We start from the raw sequence: 25,410 nt of genomic DNA on the forward strand, positions 1-25,410 counted from the left end.
TTTGAGTTTGAACTACTTAGACAAGTTCTTATGTTTTACTTTGATTAACTCCAAACACCAAGGTCTGAAATCCTCCTTTTAGTGTATATCCTAAAATGGTAGAATGATGAACACTTATATTCATTACTTAAACAATACTACGACCATAAAAGAGATTAGGTTGTCACACCTAACCATTGGTGACTCTAATATTGAATGAGTGATGAATGTAAGATCTTAAGAAAAGCATGCTTAAGTTGACAAATAAACTAAGTAGTACAGCTACTCCAAAGTTTATTTGTTAAGTGTTTGAGACAAGTAATTTTATTGAGTTGAAATCATTTTTTAGGTGATCAATCTAAAAAGAGCATTAAGTACTTCTCAAAGAAATAATATTAACCAAAGCACCAACTTGAATGATTAAAATACAAACTTTTTTAAATTAAGAAGAAGTAAAAATTACATAACCTTGTTCAAAAGAAAATGTTTAGGAGCATGAGCCATCCATCCAAGGATTGGATGCTTTTGAGTTCCAAATGAGAGTACAAAATTGATTTTTGCATCTCATTTGTCTTCTCCTTTTCTCCTCTTAAATTCTATGAAAAACTACTCTAAAACTAGCCTAAAAACTACCTAAAATGAAAGGAAAAGAAGAGGAATCAACTAGGAAAAATGTAGAATGAATGTACAATGTTTTTCAAATGAGAATTTCGTGCCTTTTTATAGGCCAAGGTGCTGGATGCTCAGCTGCCTTGTTTGCAGCTCAGTTGCTCACCTTTGGCCCCTATGAAGAGCCACTTTGGCCCCTACTTGACCCCTATGGTGGGCTAGGTTACATGCATGGCGACACCTCCTCTTCTTGTCATAGCCTTATGTCATCCATGAGGTCATGTTCTTGGCCTTTAAGCAAAGAAAAAGTAAGATGTTCCATGATTTGACCAAAAAATCACTTTTCTGGTGCGCCAGCCGCTTAGCCCACTTGTTTCTCCGCTAAGCTGTTTGTTTCAGCAGCTTGGCTGACCTGGTTCCCCGCTCAGCTGCATGTTTCAGCCGCTCAGCTGACTGGTTCCACGCTCAGCTGCCTATTTCAGCAGCTTAGCTGGCCTGGCCTGCTGCTTGGTGCTGGCTGACCTGACCTGATGCTTGGTGCCTGGCTGACCTGGCGTGGTGCTTGGTGCCTGGCTGACCTGGCCTGGTGCTTGGTGCCTGGCTGACCTAGCCTGCTGCTTGGTGCCTGACTGACCTGGCCTGTTGCTTGGTGCTTGGCTTGGCTGGACAGCTTTGTGCTTGATTTCTTCATGGTGAAGCAACCTTTTTTCCTTTGATTTGTTACTTGATTTTTGTTGGTTGCTTGGCACTTTTGGGCTGTTTTCTTTAAGTTAAGGTAAGCATTTGATAGTTAAGGTAAGCATTTGATTTTTTCAAGTTGCTTGGCCTACCTTAACATAGGTTTCTTCAAGACGAAGTAAGCTACCTTTATTCAAGGCTAAGAAACCAAATTAAGCACATAGCATGTAGCACAAATCATGCCATGCTTTAACTTGATTACTTTTAGCAATTCATTTTGAGCTTTTGTCTTGAATTTTGGCTTGAATTCTTATCCATCTTTGAATTTATTCTTTAATATTCAATTTCCTACAAAACTTAAAGAAAACTTGGACAAGAATTAATAAAGAACCAATTTATTTAATCATGCAAAATTCACCTAAAAGTGTTAGTTTAAGTTGGTTTTCTACAATTTGCATAGGATAAGTGCCATAAAATGATGGTGAAAAGTGTATCTTTTGGCACTTATCAGGTACTAGGAATAAAAAACATAGTAGAACCAATTATGTCAAGTCCCCAAATTAATATGATAAAGATTTTAGAAAATGAAATAAGTAGCAATATGATGACTACAAAATAAGAGATTAGATCACAACAATTAAATGAGGTAACCATATGTACCAGAATAAAAGTAGAACAAATACAAAAGGGTTAGGAAGTCATAAATAATAATTTATGGACTATATATGAACAAATTAAGAAGATAGAGGAAAAAAGATCAGAAGAAGAAATGGGGATATACATATAAGAAAGAGAACACACAAAAAACAGATAATAGTACAATAATATATAGAAGAAGAAAAAATAGAAGAGTTAGACAATAAGTCGGGAAGTATATTAGCAGAACAAGTAAACCTATTAGGAACGGAGAATGACGAGTTTTTAAGAAAATTATTAGTTCCAAGGGAGAAAGAAAAAAGGAAATTACAAATAAACATGATGAATACTATAGAAGAATTAGACGAAGATAATATAGATGAAATAGAGAGAATAATGGAAGAAGAGTTAGAAAACTTAGAAGAAAAAATGAAAGATATGACATACATACAGATGCACCATACATATTCGGAGAGTACGTCTAATAGTAGACTAAAAATAACAAGAGAAGAAAAAATGGATAGTGATAGTATAATGTTTTGGATACTCTCATTAAATGATGCCATTAATTTTTCAATAGTTGTAGTTAACTGAGCATGGACTAATTGGATATTCATTTCCATATTACCGTTAATTTTTTTAACTCTTCTTCTTCCATTATTCTCTCAATTTCATCTATATTATCTTCGTCTAATTCTTATATAGCATTCATCATGTTTATTTGTAATTTCCTTTTTTCTTTCTCCCTTGGAACTAATAATTTTCTTAAAACTCGTCATATTCTCTGTTCCTAATAGGCTTACTTGTTCTGCTAATATACTTCTCGACTTATTGTCTAACTCTTCTATTTCTTCTTCTATATCGTGTTGTACTATTATCTATTTTTATTTGTGTTCTCTTTCTTGTATGTATATCCCCATTTCTTCTAATCTTTATTCCTCTATCTTCTTAATTTTTCATATATGGTCCATAAATTATTATTTATGACTTCCCGACCCTTATGTATTTGTTCTACTTTTATCCTGGTACCTATGGTTACCTCATTTAATTGTTGTGATCTAATCTCTTGTTCTGTAATCATCATCCTGGTACCTATGGATACACACACAAAATTAAGGCCATTGCTCTTATATCTTAACGATGGATTGAACCATATTTATACTTATTTAATCCCTCATTTATTTTCAATTTTTACAATTATATATAGAGATATCTATTTACTGTTAGTGTAAAGATTTATACACAGTCAATACATGATACATCATCCATAATTAATTTGTATTGGGCTCACCTATGATTGATATAAAATTAATGTATATTTAATTCATTTTTTACTTTCTTGATCAATAGGAAATAACAAGTCCATGGAGTGGTGCAAATTTTAGTACAATAGATTTGCCTCCACTCATGATGCACTAAACGATTTAGCAGTAGAAACAGGTGGTGTCATTTAGTGTGGTTTCTAGATTTTAATGGATTTGATGGTAACCTTGATAGAGGAAGGGAACAAAATGGAGAAGATTGATGGTTGATGTTGAACAAAGAAACATTTATTTTGGTTTATGATGGAATAGAATGGAATTTAGTTTTTTAATGTACATTTGATCAAGTTTAGTTAAAATAATTGTGTTTTAAAAGTTTATGAAAACTGTAATAATTGTACAAATTGAAACCAAATATGTACGCTTTGGGATTATCTCACAAGCCATATATAAGTTGAAAATAATTATTAAAATTTTAATTAAAATATTGACAATTTGCATAAATAAAAATAAATGAGAAATTAAATAAGTGTAACATATAGTTGTGACACATATAGTGATTAGTTGATAATAAGGACTAGGAATGAGTAATATCCTATCCTACTCACTGACCTGTTTTATCTTGATTATGATGGGGCTCGAATATGTTGGTTTTAATCAGGTTTATAGTTGAGTCTGAGTTCAAAAGTTAGACCTGGTCAATAATTAGTGTTAGATAAGGGACACGCATGGTCTGACATGTACCATGTGCACTTATTCAACATATTTTTATGCATATTTATTCAATTATATACATAATGATATCACTTTGACTAAAAGTATAGTTATTCTCTAATATTTCATCATATATGAAGAATAATAATATTTATATAATAATAAGTAATATTGAGAAGATTGTCTAAAATGATATGCATTATATTTAACCGAGTCTAAGGTCGAGTTTAAAGGTTGCTCGGGTCAACATTTGGGATCAGATTAAGCTTCAAGTCTAAGGTCGGCTTTGAGTTCAAAAAAATAATTCAACCAACATTTAAAGTCGGATAAGGGACAAGCTTTATCATGTTCACCTTTAATAAGAACCACATAAAAACACTTAATATACATGGATTGGACTGTAGGGGCACCAATGTCCTTCCATGTTTTATGAAAAGGGCACCAGAGCAATCACAAGAAATAATAGGACCAAATTCATAAAACTAGAAAACTGTTGGCGTTAAGAATTTACATTTCATTTTATTTTGATTGGATGGAAGAAAATAAGGATAGAAATAGAGAAGAGAAAAGTTGGAGAGAAAGAAATGAGAGAAAATGGAGGGATAAAAAATGAGAAATAGAGAAGTAGGAGAGAAGTTATAAATAAAAGAGTAAATTACACTGACACCCCTTGAGTTTTAGTAAAATTACACAAACTACCCCTCACTTTTTTACACCTATATAAACCTATCCTAATTTTTATACTTTCATTACACTGACCACCCTGCATAAGAAATAAATGTGATATTTTAAATAAAAATGTGATAAACGCAATTAAGTTCAACAAAACTGATATATTGTGGAGATAAGTCCAAATAATAAATGAGTCAATATTTCTTTATTATTTTTGGTTCGTTACACTATATTATAATAGCGATTTAAACAATATTTCTTTAAAATTGTTGATGTATTTTGTAACTAAAAATAATAAAGATACATTGATTTGTATATTATTTAGATTTATCTACACAATATATCATGTTTTGTTTAACTTAATTCTATTTATCACATTTTTTGTTTAAAAGATTACACTTATTTCTTATGCAGGGTAGTCAGTATAATGAAAGTATAAAAACCAAAGAAGGTTTGTGTAGGTGTAGAAAGTGTGGGGTAGTTTGTGTAATTTCACTAAAATTCAGGGGGTGCCAATGTAATTTACTCTAAATAAAACTATCAATAAAATCAATTATTGTTTTTTACATTTGGCAACATTCTAAATTGGTAATTGCTTAGGTAACCCAAAAAAATAGTAACTGTTCACCATCATTTTTAGCCAAAACTAAACTGATTCAAAAATAACTTAAGAAAATGTAAGGTCACTAAAATAATACATTCAAAAAAAGTTTACCCAGCCAAAAAATTTCTGACAAAAATGAAACAATTATGTGTACAGTAGTTGTAACTAGGAATGATGTAACTAGCAATGATTTAAATATGGATTATAAATTTAAGGATTTACCAATTTGAAATTATTTTTGTTACAAGTTTATATTAGATAAATATAAGCAGATATATCCGATTTCACCGACATGCAGTTTAATTACTAAACCACACCCTTGGGGCAATGCACCAGGTGCCGTAGCTAATCGAGTAGCTCTGGAAGCATGTGTACAAGCTCGAAATGAGGGACGTGATCTTGCTATATTGAACCACTGTACTATTATACCAGTACATGACCGGTTTCAAAAAGACATTGACTAAAATAGAACAAAATCATTTAAGAAAGTAACAACACAGCCTTTCTTTGACAAAAAGTGGACCAAGGTTTAGGAATGTGATAATAAGTGGCTACATGCAACAAAATAACAAGAGAGCAATTTTGGCAATGTGCATAGTTTTGATACTTGTGGGAACTTCGATTTTTCAATGCACATATCGCATAACTACTACCATTAATCTCAAAAAATCCATAGGGATGCCTAACATCTTCCCAAAAGTTGGTTCCATCTTTCCAATGAAGTCACCTGTAAAAAAAAAATAAGTAAATCAAATATATGAAGAGAGTTTTATCAACCCATCGGATAGTTTTAGTTTGGGATGTAAGTATTATGTGTAGGGTGGAGAGAAATGCATGATAGAGTCTCATGAGTTAAATGGTGAAAGTTGAAGAAAGATGAATGAATGAGCTTCAATAAAAGGGTTTTCGGAGGTACAAAGAAGTACTAACAATATGTGGGATATGGCCAAGCAAAAAAATATACTAGATAGATCTAAAGACTTTGGACAAAAAGGTTATAAATCACGATGATGAGACAAAAGTGCTCAAGACAAAGTTTAGACATAAATATGATGTTGTCAAGCATTACCATTGTATCAAAATGTAGAAAGTTGGAAAAAACCACAAGACAACTCAGAAAGAGACCAAGTAAGAGATGAGACAAGGAAAAGACAAACCCTATGATTTGTTAACAAATCTCTACGTTACATGGGAAATAAGAGAAGTGTCTACCGCCTTGCAAAGGGTAGGGAAAGAAAGACAATTATAATACATTAGTGATGAAGATGGAAAAGTTTTGGTAAATGACAAAGATATTAAGAAAAAATGGAAGAATTGTTTCACAAGCATTCCAATGATGGACATCATACCTTGCATTTAGACTGAATAACCACAAAATAAGCGGATCAATATTCTACATTTTATCACAGAATTTTAGAGTTTCAGGTGAAAGAACTTTAAAAAGGATGGAGAATAACAAGGTGATTTGAGTGGATCATATACCTATTAGGGTCTAAAAGGTTCTAGGAGAACGACATAATAGTTGACTTACAAAGCTGTTCAACTAGACTATGAGATATCAGAAGAGACAAGTTAAGTAAAAAATTATAATCTCTATTTACATAAGAACAAAAGAGGCATACGGTTGTACATATTACCGGGGATTAAGCTCATGAATCCTATCGTGAAGCTATTAGAGAGGAAAATAGAGCAAATTTTGAGACAATATATGCATATCATTTAAAATCAATTTGCTTTGGTGTGGGGAAGTCACCTATATACTTGCTAGAGCTTTGATGGAGTGATACCAAATGGACTTACACTTGACTGTCATATAAGTCAAACTAAGCTGAAATATATCAAGAGCAAAGTTGGCAAAGGGATGGCAAACCTTTTAGAAGAAGCTAAATTTGGAGATCATGCTATACCACAAGTCACAAGATTTAAGTATTTTGAGTCAAACATACATGATGGAAAAATTGACGGAGAAGTGTCCATTAGATTCAAATGGGTGGATGAAATGATAGTGCTACATGTGTCGTATGTGATAGAAAGGTATAACTCAAGATCAAGGACAAGTTTTACCACATAACTGTAAGACTCACAATTTTATGTAGACAAGATAATTGAAGGTAAAACATTACCAAGAGAATAAACTTCATGTAACAGAGATAAAAATAATGTGATTGATGAATGAAGACACTAGACAAGATAAGATTAGAAATGAATACATGATAAAGAAAGTTACAATAACTCTTATTATAAGAAAGATGGTAGAATTGCATCCTAGATTATTTGACATGTGTGCAGTCATGCAATTTTAGAGGAATAGGGAGGCCAAGAAAAAACAAAAATGAAATAATTCACAAAAATTTAAAGATCAATATTCTACGAATGAACCTAATTTATGACAGAGTATTATGATGTTGTTCGATTGATGTAGTTGACTCCACCTAATGGAAATTGTTATTGTCTCCTCCACTCTTCACCAAGATTAGTAATTGAGCCTTAATGTGTATCTCTTTGCTCATATAAACTAAACATCGAAGCAAAAGATATACTTAAAAATTTGAAGGAACAAAAGAACCGAGATTAATCGGTGCATATAATAGAATTTTAACAAAAAAAATAGATTAACCGAAATTATAAGACTTGGCTTTTGATAGAACACAATGTATACTATGATCAAGTCAACAACTCATTGAAAAAAATGAAAGAGAACCATATATGCATTACCTTAACAAAGGTTCCATTAGTAGCCATAGAAACAGATGGTTTGAGAAAGTCTCTCAAAGAAGGAAAAACAAAGTCTTGTATTTTCCTTTCATACTGTGTCCATTCATTTTCAGGTTGAGAAGGCATGCCATGTTCCACGTTATTGTTGATAGCATCAACCCCTGAATAGAAAACTCACTTAGCATGGCACTCAGTAACATGGTCAAGAAAGTTTTAACCAACAGGTTTAATAAATTTATTTTTCTAAGATTAATCAACAGGTTTAATGGCTATAACCCCATGGCATGGTCAAGAAAGTTTAAACCTAGTTAATTTTTCAGTTTTAAAAGTTCTACACACTTAGGAAGTAGGAACTAAGCATTAAAATAACATGCAGTACATAAACCATAGTGGAACTGAGAGTAGTAAGCAAGTCAGGTTCTAATTCAGAATAATCATCTATGATCCTTAGAATGACAGAATAATGATACAGTCAAGAATCAAGAGAAATGAACAGATAGTTTGTTGTATAATGGCCACAAGTTGAGCTCCTCTCTAGTACTGGAGAGTCCATTACTGCAACACGAGGAGAAAGAGACTTTTTTTTCTTAGAAAATAACTTACAACATGATCGTTAAATAAATATTGTTGCCATGTGTCGCAATCCTCATCCAGTACAGGAGAAGATCCCTTCACCACATTCTCTCAACCTCACAAGACCCAAATGTACTTTCCTTCCTTTTGAATATACCTTAACAAAAAAAGTTGTTCCTAAAAACTGTTGTCCTTTCCAATAAGAAAACAACAAAGTAGTCCTTCCCCAAAAACAACTTGACTTAGATTGACTCTGCCTCCACCAACAACAACAAAGGATCCAAACCCAAATTGCATGCCGAAGTCGTGGCAAACTGTCAGTTTTCCCTCTGCCTTCGATAAGCAAGTCATACAACCATTAAATAACAAGCCGAGGTTTTGTAGCTCCTCTAACTACCTAATATCTATCATCTCATCAAATTTAACATGAAGATATAGGCCAATTGAGCTGGAAAGGGGAACCAACATCCTAAAATGTTAAAAGGAAAAGGAACCAAAACTTTATGCTCCAACCAAATGCATCAATACCAACAATTTGATGTTGACTGCAATTGACCCATTTATGTTGGTGACCATCTCATAATGGGTAATAATACATGTCCTCGGTGCCCCCAAGACCTTCCTTGTGTCTAAAAGTATTTTCTGATTTTAGAGAAAGTATGCTGTTATTTTACTTAGAAGGATCAACTTGACTGCCTAAATCTTGTATACATATACCGCAGATTGTGTTGCAACACTTAGTAACCTAACTGACACTTAAAGGTACGATAGCCCTGGTTTTTTTTTTGGCATAAATGCTTAAGGAAAAGTTAGATACAAGTAGCGTCTAAAATAAAAGCTAAAGGTAGTTTAAAAGTTTGGTAATTTCATGATTTCTCTAACTTGAAAACCTTTTTTTCCTATATTATTGACTCGAAAAATATAAACAAATAACATAGGCAAAATATTATTGCTTAGAAAAAATATACACAAATAATATATTATTGGGAAGAATAAGATGAAACTGTGTTTTCTTGGTTGTTAAACTCGATTATGACTTATGAGAATAACTACTAGCATTTTGCAATACTCATACGAAGGCTAGGGGTCAAGGTTCTAACTTCGTACTATTGGAGGAAACCTTACGTCCTTATCTCATGGAGGAGCCAGAAACAAAATGTTGCTAGATGAAGAGGCATGGCCCTTTCAACAGGAGAGCTTGTATGTCTTAAACACCTTCTCTCGCAGTTAAATTTTGGCAAAATTTAACCTATGAAGCTCATTTGTGATAATCGGCAGCTTTGTATAATCCCTCTAATCTAGTCATTCATATTATTCATAATGGACGAAGCAAATAGAGATTGCTCGTCATCGTCCATCAAAATACTAATTTGGAATGATCTGTATTCAGTAGTACATCATATCTGAAGTCCAAGGTTCAATTTGCATATATCTTCACTTATGTGGCAAGCTAGATGCATTCGACGTGTATAAGCTTAAGGGAGAGTTGAGATTCTTAAGATTATTAGATGATCTGCTACTTACTGTATTTGATTAGAATTGACTATATGATTTGGGAATCATATCTTATAATTATTTCTTATGCTTTTGTTCCCCTACAGTTAATGGATTCTCATATTATAAAAAAAACAAAAGGGCTGAGATGTCCCTTTTTCAAGGGTATGCATGTACATTTGATGGTGATCAATAAAGTAACAAGCATCAAGTCCATACCAGTAATATCAAAGGTACCACGCTCTAGCTGGTTAACCTTCTTGTAATTAAACAGGCCGTCACCAAACGGATTGGGAAACATTGGTGGATGCATAGCATAGAGATTCCCCAGTGCAACTGAAATTCCTTGAATGCAATTCTTTTCATCTTTCCAATCAACCTACCATAAACATGTGGAGGGAAAAAGGACTTATCAACAAAAATTATGGAAGTCTTGGATATCAACTAGCACAAACATCAATATTCAGTTGAAAATGAATTCAATGGAATGTCAATTAGATAAATAATGGCACTCACTTAGGGGGTCTAGGGAGGGTAGATGAATTCAAAATAAGCAAAAAAATGTTTTGACCATAGCAATAAATTTAGTGCACAAACTGAATTTAGGCGCACAATATTAGCTGATTCGATTACCAATGGGTCAAATATATAGTAAAAGAAATAACATAAGACTATTCAAACACAGATGAAGAGAGGAGACAGAAAAAAAAATAACTAACATCATTGCCTAAACAAAGCGCAAACTCATGGATGTGATCCATGTTAGGAGTATGCTTGTCAAGTATCACAGGAAGTCCAGAAATATTTCCGTGTTCGTCAATATTAATGCCAAAGAACTCCTCCAGCATTTCAGCCTTTTCCTTTAGCAGCTCCGACTTCATCTGCATAATAGGAAAAGCAAAGCCCGTAAATATCAAATGGCAGGTTAGAAAGGAAACTGACATATGAAAATATGGGTGTAAAAAAAATTAACTTGTCCCCGATTCAAATCAAAATACAAATAGAGCAATTGGAATCCGACATAGACAGCCACAAAAGCAATTTTGCAGAGTGAAAACGTGGTAAAAAGCAGCTTATGTGACGACATCGGCGTTGAGGTTATGCCATTACGGGGCTAGAGCAGCTTCACTACCGACCACATTCACCGCAAAAGAGAAATTAGTTCTTGTAGTGTACGATATTTTAATTATCCCGTCAACCTCCAATAACGTCAACGAGCAGCTATTGACCCCCCTTATCCTGGTAGAAGCTTGACAATATATATCCAGGAGTATATTAGGTTTGCATCCTAACTTATAGAAACTGGTTCATATTAGAGATAAGAACTCAATATTACAAATGGATAGTACGACTTACCTTTTAATCATTACATATTCGTGAGACCTAGAACTCTCCCCATGCCCAAAGACCCCAAATATACTCCACAAATGATCAGATACCTCTTCCTCTCATCCTTCTTCGTATTAGAGGCAAAATAACATATTCCAACAAACGAACACACTAACAACCCCTAATAGTTATTGTAACTAACTCACTAAAGGGGTTACCTATCAGTACGAAAGAGAGAGTGGTCGTAAGAGAGGAGAATTCCCAATAGAGATAGTGGCCAGGGCTAGCAGGGTGATACCATGTCAGAGAAAGGAGATAAAGAACAGAGAGAAACAAAGACTAAGAGAGAATTATAATCTCTGAATGAGTAGAAAAGGGAAGGAATGAGCAAAGTGCCAGAATGATTTTTTGGATGAAGCCAGGTGTAGACTGGGTCCAATGTACACAACAGATTCTGCTTGTGCCTATAGTTTTTTTACATTGTCTCTAATTCTTCATCCTTCTCTCCCTTCAAAATTTTGATCTCGTATTTTCCCAGAAAAAGAAAAGCATGCAAGCTTCTGACGATCTTTCCAGTTAAACTTCATAATAACAAAAATTACAGCTAATCTGCCACAACTACATTATAAACAACAGCTACATTATTCTTATATTATAAGATTATAGGACGAGATAAATAGCATTAATTAAAATGGCAGTTAATGTAAAACTAGAGGGTGATTACTTCGGCAATCATCTCTTTGAGGTTGTCGTCATCATTAACTTCTAAATCTATATCATCTTCCTTCAGTGCCAAAAAAATCAAGTCTTTCAAGGGGAGTGGATCACTTATAGATATTGCATTGTGGTGCGCAAATTGGCTCAGAAATTGCTGATACATAAGCTCTTTGCTGCAAATGAATTAAAGACTGTCAAAGACCAATTCCCTGATTGCATAAAGTGCTAAGTAGAGGTCAGATATAATACTATATCTCCCAAAAAAGTCATCAGCTTGTGTTAGCATTCAACAGCTTTAAACATTAATGAACTCTTACAAAACTTCTCACCTCAAAGATTTCTTAACGTAAATTAGAAAACCCAAGTAAAAGATTCCTTAACAGAAACTAGTAAAACCAAGTGATAGATTCTTGAACATAAACTACCAAAACCAAGTTAAATATTCCTTAAAATAAACTAGCAAAACAACACACTTACCTCCAGTTTACAACATTCGCAAGATAAAGATGAGTATGATGCTGAAGCACAACAAAAACAGCATCTGTCATTCCAATATATGAGCAGTGCCTTAAAATGTCCATCATAGCTACAGGGTAGATGCCAGCGGGAAACATATTCCGATCAGCCTAATTCACAGAATGAACTTATAGTTAGGAGTACTTGAGTATTCTAGAAAGATACCTGGGTCGCAGTCGTTATTGATCACAGCAAGAAGCTCTTGAACGCTAGTAAGATCTGCAGCAGTCTCTGGGTTCCTACTTGGACTAACTGAGGACCTGACATGAACAACGCAAGTTGTTTGTTATAGGATAAACCAATGGATATACTTCAATCCTTATAAAAGTGTCAAAAGCTTACATATTTCAAGCACTCAAATATATCATCCAAAGCAATCAGAACTAACAGCCTACATGTAGAAGGAAAAAAGAGAATCCAAAATTCCATAGGTCACACATGCTCCTCATTACAATTATGCATAGAGCTCGTGACCCCAATCTTTCAAAATAACAACGAAAAATGTTAATAGATGGAAGGACATGGCTCACTCAAAGAAAAAGTGGAAGGAAAACGCCTTCACAAGACTGGTTCAGATTTTTCAATAGTCGTGGTCCAGAGTAGTCCTGTCGACCAGCCACTATCATAAGACTGTTTCTAAGACCTCTGCCTCGCTGTTTTAATCGCTAATTTTGTGATCACGTGAGATCCGCATGGCACCTTTCTCAGGTCCATTAGAGAAGTGGGTCCCTCATTTGAGTCCACTTTTGGTTTGTGGGTCACTCATTTGAGAAGTGTTTTGTACAGTTTTGTCCTCCTAGATTGAAGTGTTTCCAATATTGCACACAAGGTTATTTTGTTTACTTGCGGCTTTTCTGTATACTTTATCTGGCAAAATCAGGCTGTGAAGGCTTATAGCCAACGAGCATAAGGAATATCTAAGCTAAAGGGAACACAACAGGCTTCTTCCTAACTGGAAGGGATGAATAATATGTTTAAGTGGCTAGAGGAGTTTGTGTATTCTATTTCTCTATTTTTAATACAAGCATAAATCCCTTGACTTTAGGGAAAACAATCAAAGACATAATTACATAATCATATCATAATCAATAACAAAATATGTCCTAATCAATAATAGAATTGGATAATGATAACATCAATCTTAACAAATCTGAACCCCCTCTCAAGCAGGTTTAGTATAGCAATAAGATATTTGACAAGGGAAGATGTTCATGTAATCAACATGTCATCTACATAACAAAGCACCGACTTTGTGAGCCGATCTAATTTGAACAAACAATGAGTGGTCACATCTACATATATAACTTAGAGAGGTCCAATTTGAACAAACAATGAGTGTTTTCAAACAAGCTCTCGAAGCTTGTTTAAGTCCAGATGTAACTTTTGGATTTTGCACACTAGATTCTTATTAGAGAACAAGACTTAAGCCTAGCTTAGTGATGTTGTGAGGTTGGAGTTAGAATAATTTCAAACTGTTGTGACAACTGTCACAACAATTGGCAGTTTTAGTTAAGTAACTGCTTTAAGCATTTACTGTTTCAGTTACTTAAAGGACGTGACTTGTTTAGGACACCTCCTACAGTTCTTTGCTTCCAAAGCTTTCCCTCTCTTATATAAAGGGATAAGCCTTTTACATTGTAATTCAATCAATTCAATTCAATACAGAATACAATTCAGATTTATCTTCATCAAATTTCTTTTACATTTATCTTTTTTACAATTCTTATATTTGACTAAAGTCATCTCTTGAGAGACTGGGACATCACTTTGAATTTAAGGATTAATTAGTCTATATTTTTACCAAGCCCCTCTAAGGTCAAGGAATAGCGTATACATGTGACAAGCTAGTTCCAAATGCCATGCATCAGCTTGAAGGGGGGAGTGTTAAGAATAGGATATCTTTTTTATTTAGTGCATTAACTACCCTTGATTATTAGGATTGAACTTATATGGTAGAATGTTATCATATCTCAATCCCAAAAATCAAGGGATTTGATCTTGTATCTATGTTTTATATTTTCAGAGGCAGGGTGATTTTTTAAAACAAGCAATTCAGATATATCTTTCATCTTTCTCAGGTAAGAGAAATTAAATAAAAATCAAAAATATATTGAAGTTCCAAAATTAAGTGAAGATGAAAGGATTAGGAGAGAATTCAACAAAGAAAGGACCAAGAAATAGAGCTGACAAAAATTAATTGAAAGAAAGATTGTTAGCTTGTTAAGTGCCAAAAAATATAGAAGCCTATACCTTACTGCATTCAAACAAGCACCCTTTTCAGTATGTCCATCAAACTTGGGTTGACCACAGGCATGTAAACTTCCAGCAAGATCTAACGAATCTGTGCTGACCAACTCATGTACTGGCACTTTCTTTGATCTGGATTCTATGAGCAGTGTAGAATGTTGGAAAATAAATGAAAAACAATATGATAAGCCATAAAAGCGAAAGAAGTAAGACTTAGAAAAGACATAAATTCCAATACCCATTGCCTCAGTGTTGAGGTTAGCCTTCATGCTGGTATTAATTTGAGACGGAGAAGATTGCCTAGCAGTCTGCTACAAGCATGGGACAAAAATATGAATAGAAAATGGAATTAAGGTACTTCAAATAAAAAATGAACAAAGCAAAATCTGCATTCATCTTTTACAAGAATCAATTACAAATTAAAATAGGTGTATGTACTATTTTGGTCCCCCTACAGTTTTCATCGATTTTGGTTTTGGACACTAAAGTTTAAAAGTTTAGTTATATTTCTAACCATCTAGTAAAATTCGTAAACCGTATAGTAAAATGTCCTAGAAAAACCTGCTCCTCCAAGGCTTGGGCTTCCTTGGAACTCCTCAATCTTGATTCAACCATCGACATTATCTGTTCCATCATAGCTTCCTGATTTAAAATGCTAACCTGCACGCAAACAAAGACACTGCAATCAAAAACAAGAGAGAAAAAACTAGTCAATGCAGCATTATAAAGTACTGTAACTTAACGCAACCTTCAAAATGTGGTATCCCTACACATGTTTCCGGGGGGGCATCACATTTTTCCACATAAATTTTAAGTAATACTCTTTCTATTCGTTTTTACATCTGCTAATGGTCTAAACAAGGTATTTGTGTCTAGCATGAAGGATATTCAAAGGCAAATGTAAGCAGAAGTACAACAAGGTGAAGGTACCAAATGTTAGACATATGTGTACTTGTTATACATAGAAAATCATCAGCCAGATTAAATCATTGTTGAGGCTCAACAATAAAGATCCTATTAAATTTTCTACCTTCACTCACCTCAAGCAAACCCTATGAGCCTGTTACGCATGTCATGTAAGTAGTGATAGTATAAGCAAATATAATACCTTGGGACCTGATATGTTTTTATGTGACAAATTTATTGTACAACATGAATTTGATTAAGATTGAATATATGATTATAAAACCATATCATGAATGTGATTAAATATATGGTTATCCCTTCAATTTGTCTCGGTTAATCAACCCACTCATACTTTTATTCGTTTTAGAACCATCACTAATCACTCCTTTACTATAGAGGACCGGAGAAATGGACAGACAAAAGTTGTACGAGTTAAATCACATGGCCTATATAATTTTCAAGACCTTTCCCCAATTGTTTGCGTGAGGATAGATACCTGATGGCTCATCAGTCATCACCTAGGTCCTCCAATTGCTTATGCGGCATGTCAATTTGATAAACATGTTCGAACTTCATTTCCACCGGTTGCTAATAGTCAAATTCTCCTTCTGATGTTGTGCATTCAGATGCCCTAAGGTCCTAGCCGTGTCATTTCCAACTTGGGATAGAGGTATCATGTTATCGATCTTGGTGATTTTTCAAGACGCATTTGGATTTATTTTCTGAAAAAGGTAGTAACTTTTTTCTATCATTCAAAAATTTTGCAAAAAAATTCAAACCAACTTTGGTCATCATGATCCGCTTTTACGAAGTGACAATGCAAAAAAGGATGGTATTCTGCATACTTCAATAATTTTAGGATTTCTCCTGCCATGATCCATTAATCTACTTGCCCACATACACTTCAACAAAATGGTATTGTCGAATGTAAGCTTATTGAAGAGCCCCAACTACTTATTTGTACAGAGTAGGATTGTCAAAGGATTTTGACTCAAGTTTGAATAACCTGCAAGTAGTTGTCCTAGGAGTGATGCCAGGTTTGGCAAATTCCATATTGGCACACCTAGGAAGGTCTTTAACATACTTGGTTTGAGTGAGAAGTAGAGAGCCATCTTGAAGATGTTTAACCTCAATTCGCAAAAAATAGTACAAATTTCCTAGCTTTTTAATTGCAAAGGTGGTGCCCAGTTTGTCAACAAGAGCATAAATTTGTGAGATTGATGACCCAGTGATGATTATGTCATCCACATAGACTAACAGAAACAATTGATACCATGTGAAAAGATTAAAGAAAACAAAACAAGAAACATGGCATGGCAGTCCCTCTTTCAGCATCAACTTTAAATTAATAACAAACATGCTAGCAACAATTCACAATCAAATGTTCTACAAAATAAGCATCAAAATAACAATAACACCACCACAAGTCAAGTGTTTTGGTCGGTGAGTTTAAACTTCATCTAAATACAAGTTGTTACAAACTTTAGCAGTAAATTCAATAAGAAAACATAGAATAATATACTGATGCGGATTTATAATAAGCTTCGTACCTCTTTCTTTGGTGCATGCCTATTGAAAACATAGAATCATATACTGATGCAGATTTATAATAAGATTCATACCTCTTTCTTTGTTGCATGCATATTGACATCGATTTGCCCAGGTGGCAAGACGATTGAAATATACACAAAGGGTTTTGATGCCCAGTGCAACTTTTTTGTATAAACAACTTCAATAGCTCTCTGCAATGCAGACCACTCAACCAATCTATCTGCGGAACATAACTGGTAAATTAGAATCTATAAACAATTATCGAATATTGGACAGAAATTTATATATTCATTGGTGATAAAATTAAAGTACATTATGATAAAGAATGGCTTATAACACAGTCTCGCTCAATGACAAAATTGAAAGGAACAAAAAAAACATAGAATACTATAACATCAAATAACAAACAGCTAAAAGTTTAAAAATGTCAGCGTAACTCAAGACGACATGAAATGGAAACGGTAGAAATTTCATTGCATATGGAAAGGTTTATTGTGGAACCTTCCAATTCCCATGTAATAAAAGAGACGGTCGCATGGATAAGGCTCCTACTTAGTGGAGTTTAGGGAAGATATCTGCATATAAAGACATAAAGCCATAAAGTTATCATAAAACTACACAAATCAGAATCTTGTGATTCTCCTTAATTTGTCCCAATCTTCAACACTTCGCCTCATACTGGTGGTAGATATCTATCACACCCAAATTGGACCTGATTGTTTCGTATGTGTTCCTTGGAAGTGCCTCAGTCCGAAGGTCTGTTGTTTGTCTACTTGATGAAACAAGGTCAACACCTACGATCTTATGAGCAATTCTCTCCTTTTGGTATTGGAGTGCCATAGAACATGAAATTCTCACCATTTCCTTGGTCATGGTGTTGAGCACCCACGACCTTACTTGGGTGTTCTTAAGTTGCCATTGTGAAAGGGAAGTGTTTCTATCCTCTAGACATAATATTTCTTCAATGATATAGCCTTTCCGTGAAGGAAGATCTTCAAAGGTCTTAACCATTGGGTATAATTTTTCCCATTAAATTTATGGCCAATGATGAGATGAGTGCGCCCATCGGGTATAATTTTGACCGTTTAATTTGGCTACTCGTCCGAAGGTTCACCCCTTGTTGGCAACTGTAGGATTTTCTCAGGATTGGATCAAATCGAGCTCTCATACCGTGCGAAATTCTGATTTTATTTCTGTATATTTATAAAATAATACCAGGGATAATCTAGCCAAAGAATGAGGGAAGTTAGGCCCTTTATAATTGCTAATTATTAAAAATAAAAAAACCATAAAATCAGCCAATACTAATATACATTTCAAGACATAAAGTTGTCATAAAACTATACAAATCAGAATCTTTCCTTATCAGAAGTGTGCTTTAGTTAAGAATGCATGTGTATTAGAAGTGTGCATTAGTTAATAGTGCACGTGCTTCTTTCCTTATGTGGCTCCTTCTGTTGGGCTTTAGTTGAGGTTGTTAGTAGGTTGTTAAGGGCCACATGCATTGTAATTTCTCTATCTTAAGGACCCTAATCCTTCTTGTAAAATAACATTCAGAAATAACAGATTTACATTTTCACTCTTTCTCTCTAAACTTTCTTGATCCTTCTCCTTCGTTCTTTCTTATATTCCTTAATTGTGCCAATCTTCAACAATAATATTATATTTGAACTCTTGCAACACAGATTTCTTACTTGGGAAGTTTTTAGTCAGATAGCCCACTCCACGGGACCCACCTTTGTAGGGGAGCTACAAAGGTAGAATGGTAACCCTTCAAGCTCTTCTAACTTGAAATCAATTTCCCAAAGTGGAACCCTTAAACATCAGATCACAGTGGCAACCTTACTGTTGGGATAGTTGACACCCATAACCAATAATGATACAGAAATAAGTTTTGCCCAGGTTTATAGTGTAATTTATCATCTCCATTAGATGGTTGCGTGAGTATTATTCATATTAGTAAAGCTATTAGTTTTTATAATAGTATGATATGAATAACTTTATATATGTCAGTAAGGTATTTGTATGTGTATAGATAATGAATACCATTAATGAAAAGGATCATAATCATTTTCTTGGCTGCATAAGTTGCATTTGACATGAAACCCTGCATCTCAAAAACTGCAGGAGATGGATTACTATCTGCAACGTTAATTTCCTTCAGGCAGCCAGCAACTGCAATCCCGTAAAAAGATCTGATGACATCAAGCCTAGAAGATGTGACACTGGTGTGAACATCTGGTCTATTAGCATTATACTGATAGCAACACATGTCCCAAACAATAAGTGAAAATTAATATATGGAATTGACAATGTATCATATAAGATTGCATTAAATAAGTTTGACTGCTCAAGAGACCAACCTTTCTGCATGAGAAACTGACATTAGTGTGATGAAGAGCAAATCTGCTTACTAAGTCTACAATCTTTTTATAATCTCGATAAGAATTTTGCAAAGCCTTCTTTCTACCAGCCATTTTACAGAATAAATTCTCAACCTAATAACACAAGCACAAGAATTTCAACCCACAATAAAGTTAATTCCAAGGCTAATTTGAACAGAAGATCTCAGTTCTGAAAGTCTACAACCAGTATTTGCATTATGGCATTCGGTCAAACAATGTGTCCGACCCCACTTTGTGGGATTAAGGCTTGGTTGTTGTTGTGAATAGAAACAGAAGTACAATAAGAATATAGATACAAAAAAAAAGAAGGAAAAGATCTAAGACACAACAAAAGAAAACAAAGCTACACAGACAAAGTAAACAGAGTACAGAACTAAGTCAGAACAAAGGCAGCCCAATCTCTGTGAATCTGAAATGGTAACCCCCTGAAACAAACTTAGTCAAGCAACAAATAGAAGATACGAACCTTGTTGTGTTTACCACAACACACCAGCTATCCCATTCTAGTTGTCACTTTAGCATAACCGACACTTTATTTAATGCAATAAAGCAAAAAGTAGTTAATACACCTTGATCTCCTAAGGTGACAAGCAATTTATAAAAACTTAAAAATGCTAAGCTGACAATTAAAATGGAATGGGTGGAGCATATCTAGAGACATTGAAACTTTGACAAATCCAGGTATTCCCTTCCAAACATATGCACCATAAAATAGCGAACACAATTCCAATAAGTTAGCAATCACAATTCTCATTTCCTTTTCCAACTAAATCTTGGGGGTGATTCAATAAAGACATGAATATATGATCAACACGGAGATTGATACAGATGGAGATGTACAACTAATAGCAAGTGAAGTAGAACATAAACAGAAAACTATAGAAAGGCATGGATAGCCCAATGAAGAAGACAAGAAACCTCTTCGTCAATATTTCAGGTAGCTTGATAACCTGCTTCCCAGATATAGTAGTATGTGATGCACTATCTTCATATTGTGAGACCAGTGCCAAGTTATAAGGGTTTGATGAAGTTTTACAACTAGGAAGCAAAAGAACGGGTTCAAAAGATCATGTTTTGAATGCAGCTTAAACATTCTAAAGTGTGAAGTGTTAATACCAAGGAGCACAAATAAACTGCCAACTAGTTTAATTAAACATCTTTATAGTCTGAGTGTCTAGACCATTTTAATTGTCATAATATTAATTCAAGTGATATTTACACAAAGTAATCCAAATGTTCAAGCAATGACAAAGGACTACTTCATACCGTTACTTGTGTTCCTTTTACAGCAGCACATGGCTTTGGCTCATGCTCCATGGCACCATCCTTATAGGATACCCTGAACAATAAAATCAGAAAGTTAAATGATCATAAGTTGATTAGGTTGGCCATTGGTATTACATCTACAGTATTGAGAGGTATTTTCTCCTTTTACAACTAAGCCCGATAGTTAAACAGTACCCAAAAAACAGTGCATGTCAGTCGAAATCGTTACAGATTAAGAGAAACTGAATATAAGAATTGAATTGACGTATTATGAAAAGCTTGATTGATACAACTGATGCTCTGGTTATATATACCAAGAGATGATCTGTCATAGCTTCAACTAACAGAACCACTCCTAGCAGCCTCTGTTAACTCAGCAGATGCGTGTTCTAAGGTTGACTAAACTAAAAACTAGTTTTGACTAATATATTGCACTAATACTCCCGCTCAAAGAGAGTTTTGACTAACATTGACAAAGAGACCATCAGAAACCTACTGCGATGTGTTCCCTCCCATCAAGCTTCAAACTTAAGAAGAAATACTCACTATGATTCGATTTCATCACAAGTTCGATGAAGTGCCTCCGGATTAAGAAACAGATATGTTAACTTAGTGGCCGGGAATGNATCAGTCGAAATCGTTACAGATTAAGAGAAACTGAATATAAGAATTGAATTGACGTATTATGAAAAGCTTGATTGATACAACTGATGCTCTGCTTATATATACCAAGAGATGATCTGTCATAGCTTCAACTAACAGAACCACTCCTAACTGCCTCTGTTAACTCAGCAGATGCTTGTTATATGGTTGACTAAACTAAAAACTAGTTTTGACTAATATATTGCACTAATACTCCCCCTCAAAGAGAGTTTTGACTAACATTGACAAAGAGAGCATCAGAAACCTACTTCGATGTGTTCCCTCCCATCAAGCTTCAAACTTGAGAAGAAATACTCAGTATGATTCGATTTCATCACAAGTTCGATGAAGTGCCTCCAGATTAAGAAACAGATATGTTAACTTAGTGGCCGGGAATGGCAGAGAAAGAGGAGTATAAGAAAGAGAGGATACAAAAGGGGTTGGACTGTTGGAGGAGGTGGTGGTGGAATTCCAATAGGATCTGTGTTGAGCCATATAGCTCTATACCATGTAAAATGTGCAAACTATACTAGAGAGTGAGAGAAAAATTGAATGATAAGAAACAAAATTGGTGTACTATGAAATGCTTAATTCATGCTTTGGTTATATATACCCAGAGATATTTGAAATAACTGGAACTAACAGAAACACTCATAATTGCCTCTGCTGACACAAATGAAGCTTCTTACATGGATGACAAAACTAAACCACCTATGGCTAGTTTATTATGCTAATGACATGCTTATAGTATTTATTTGTTTAATTACTCTATTGGTCACTAAAATTTATAGGGAAAATCAAATATGACTCTACCCTGAAAAGGTTTTTAATTAAGTCCCTAAGCTTGGAAAATTTTGAAATTGAATCCTTGGTACAGATTTCTGTTAGGTTCCCATAAGTGATCCATTATCTCATGCATTTCAGGACTTCGAAGTTTCTACGAAATTTTAAATAGGTCAGAATACTTTTTCGTTAAATTCTTAAACTTGATATAAGCGACTTGGTTTCAAAAAATTTCATGTTACGAAGTACGAACCCAGTAAAAACATGGATAGTATAAGGCTAAGAATCATGAATGAGACACAATAGGGACACAACAAAATTTTAAAATTACTATGATTGAAGATATAAAATTAATACAGAAGCACAAATCATATATTCAAAGAGAGAAATGTAAACATAATTAAATAAAATTATTAACTTCCTCTAATTACCCTTTACCCTTCCAAAAAAGGATTATCCTCTGTAAAAGTACAAAAATTTAATAAAGTAGAATCAAAGCAACACACAATATGTGAAATTTCTTATATTTCTCTAGTTCATATCCATCAAATATCCACAATGTAGTAGTGTAAATTGGGATCACATCTTTTGTCTCACGATTTGTAACACTCGACATCTTTTTAAAACAATGACACGAACTGGCAAGTAGAGTGACATACTATTTGGGATAGAAGATGTGCTCCCGGGTAAATGTGTAAATTTTACCTGTATCCATGCACACTCCCTTGGGTTATGGTAGTGACAGTAACATCACCCAAATGTGAGATGCTGGAAAGTGCTTCTCCCCTAAAACCCATTGTCTTCAGTCTCATCAGTTCCTCAAACTTTAACAACTTTGATGTTGTGTGCCTCCCACACATTATTGCCAGGTCCTCGTACTAGAAATAAATAAATAAAAATGGCCAAAAAGCAAAGTTAAATAAAGAAAGATAAAACAATGTATACAATACTGTAGAACTTTTTTACACTTTCACTGCAGCATCATCAATCATCATTCATATTCAAACGTATCATTGCGCTTTTAAACGGGTGAATAATGATGTAGCGGGAGTTGTGTTGGAAGTAAATCTTGTTACACTGATAATGTATAGATATTACTGAGTCGGATCAAAACATATGGAAAGAATAACATACTCGTACTCCATGGCCATTGTCATTGACTTGGATGAGTTTAAAACCACCATCCTGGATGATGACGTTAATATTAGTGGAGTGAGCGTCAAGGCTGTTCTCGATAAGTTCCTTAACGGCCGAGAGAGGGTGTTGGATGACATCACCGGCGGTGATTCGTTTAACGACGGAGTGGCTGAGGCGGTGGATTTTGGGTGGGCATTCACCGGAGTTATGGTTACCAAGTTCCATGTTCATTTAGGTTTTGAGTTGAAGGTTCAAACTGTGTTCAGTGCCTTGCGAGTTGGGTTGTTTTTTTCGTGCCTCTAGAATATTCTTATAATAACAGAGTGCCTCTCTCTCTCTCTGACCCTTTGTCTATCTTATCATACAAGACAACTTTTGGCTTTTGGTTTTCTTAGTCTTTTATCTTTCTTATTATATTGTTTTCAATAACAAAAAAATTTAAAGATTAAAAGTTTAATTTCGATAAACGAAGAGAATCACTGACAGCAATAAGGATTACTTCGTTATAAAAAATAATTATTTTATTACCTTCAGACTTTTTCTATAGAATCTTGTGGAATAGTTCGACGAGATTTAATAATTTGATATTGTTTTCAGGTATCTACTACACGAATGGTGGAAGAATAAATTTGGAAGTTATTTGACTGATTTTATATTTGAGTGGTTTTTCTTTAAGAGTATAATGTCTATGCATCAACAGCGTAAAGGTTTATATCATGTTAGTATATCATTTTATTTTTTATTTGGATTACTTTTTTAAAGTCAGTCGTGATAAAAATGAATAGTAAATAATTCACTGACAGTGTAAACAACTCTTACATAATATATATATATATATATATTCCTGTTTTTTTTAAATACACCTTTTTAATTGTTATTGAATACAACTTTTATGGTGGTGTACTAGTAAATATTATAGCTTAATGGTATATATATTTTTTGTATTATTAAGAGTATTCTCTTATCTTTTTTTGTGATAAGTTAATCTCTTTTGGAACTCGTGACTATTGCTTCTCAGAAATCAAACATTTAACGTTAGGGAATCCATAAAGATCTTATATCACTATAACAACATCTTGTTAATTAGTTTAATAGTATGTGAGAGGGTGTTCTATGTTGGGTTCAAATTCAAGTGATTATAGTTTGAAATAATATGATTTTACTTACCATTGCACTGCTATATTAACTTTAAAGGCTTGAAAAAAATATTGATTACAAAAATAACTTTTCCTGATCCCCAAATTTTCTTGAAACTTGGTCAGTAGTCTGGTGAAGCAATAAGTGATTAGAACTGTATCCCCAAATTATAGCACTCTATAGAAGATAGAACAATTATATATTCATCCCATAATATTAGGTCATAACCCAATCTTACAAACTAAGGAAACTAAGAAAACTAATATGTCGTGTTTAAACCACAAATTGAGTCTAAACATGGTGAGATAATAATAAATAATAAAAACGAAATATAAAGTAAAAATTATTTATGTCTCTACCATATGATTTTCATCTCTAAATTTTTTTCACACAATTAAAAGTTATAGAGAATAGGAATCTAATATTGGATTTTCCAATCTAATATTTAGATAAGTTAATAGATTTATCTATACCAATATCATTTACTAATTTTAATCAAATTAAATTCATTTAAATCCATCATTATTTCATTTTATCTTATTTAATATAGCCATCCCAGATGAGTTTCTATGAGAAATGGACTACACTAATGGACTAGGTTCCTTTTTCATAGTACATATACATAATATATGACTTTCATATCTATATCTATACAGTATAAAGATTTATACACAATCAATCGTATAAACTATACTAATTGAATATGTTCCTCATATAATATATATATATATATATATAAAAGTTTAGTATCTATGTACTTTCACTTTAAAAATTTATACACAATCAGTTTATCATTCATTTTAGAATTAGACTACACTAATTGAATATGTTCCTCATA

The 25,410-nt window shown here is 33.7% G+C and overlaps 1 protein-coding gene across 1 annotated transcript; it reads right to left on the bottom strand.

Annotated features, from left to right (window-relative positions):
* LOC109329013 (DNA mismatch repair protein MLH1-like) lies at positions 5,602-23,797 on the bottom strand. Its single transcript, XM_019562674.1, has 16 exons — positions 23,433-23,797; positions 23,004-23,176; positions 20,874-20,946; positions 19,566-19,700; positions 19,249-19,459; positions 17,274-17,422; positions 15,307-15,405; positions 14,984-15,053; positions 14,749-14,884; positions 12,664-12,758; positions 12,460-12,568; positions 11,990-12,155; positions 10,656-10,817; positions 10,156-10,315; positions 7,870-8,030; positions 5,602-5,881 (listed from the first exon to the last, which is right to left on the bottom strand). Exons 1-16 carry the CDS (start codon positions 23,664-23,666, stop codon positions 5,837-5,839), a joined length of 2,178 nt encoding a protein of 725 aa, XP_019418219.1. The 5' UTR covers positions 23,667-23,797; the 3' UTR covers positions 5,602-5,836.

This window comes from Lupinus angustifolius, chromosome LG16 (assembly GCF_001865875.1).
Source record: "Lupinus angustifolius cultivar Tanjil chromosome LG16, LupAngTanjil_v1.0, whole genome shotgun sequence".
NCBI classification, from domain to species: domain Eukaryota; kingdom Viridiplantae; phylum Streptophyta; class Magnoliopsida; order Fabales; family Fabaceae; genus Lupinus; species Lupinus angustifolius.

Coding starts and splice junctions, on each gene's coding strand:
- LOC109329013 (XM_019562674.1), bottom strand. CDS start 23,666: ATGAACATGGAACTTGGTAACCATAACTCCGGTGAATGCCCACCCAAA. Junction 12,156..12,459: donor GCGAATGTTGTAAACTGGAG/GTAAGTGTGTTG, acceptor ATTCATTTGCAG/CAAAGAGCTTATGTATCAGC. Junction 10,818..11,989: donor TCAAAGAGATGATTGCCGAA/GTAATCACCCTC, acceptor CCTATTATGCAG/ATGAAGTCGGAGCTGCTAAA.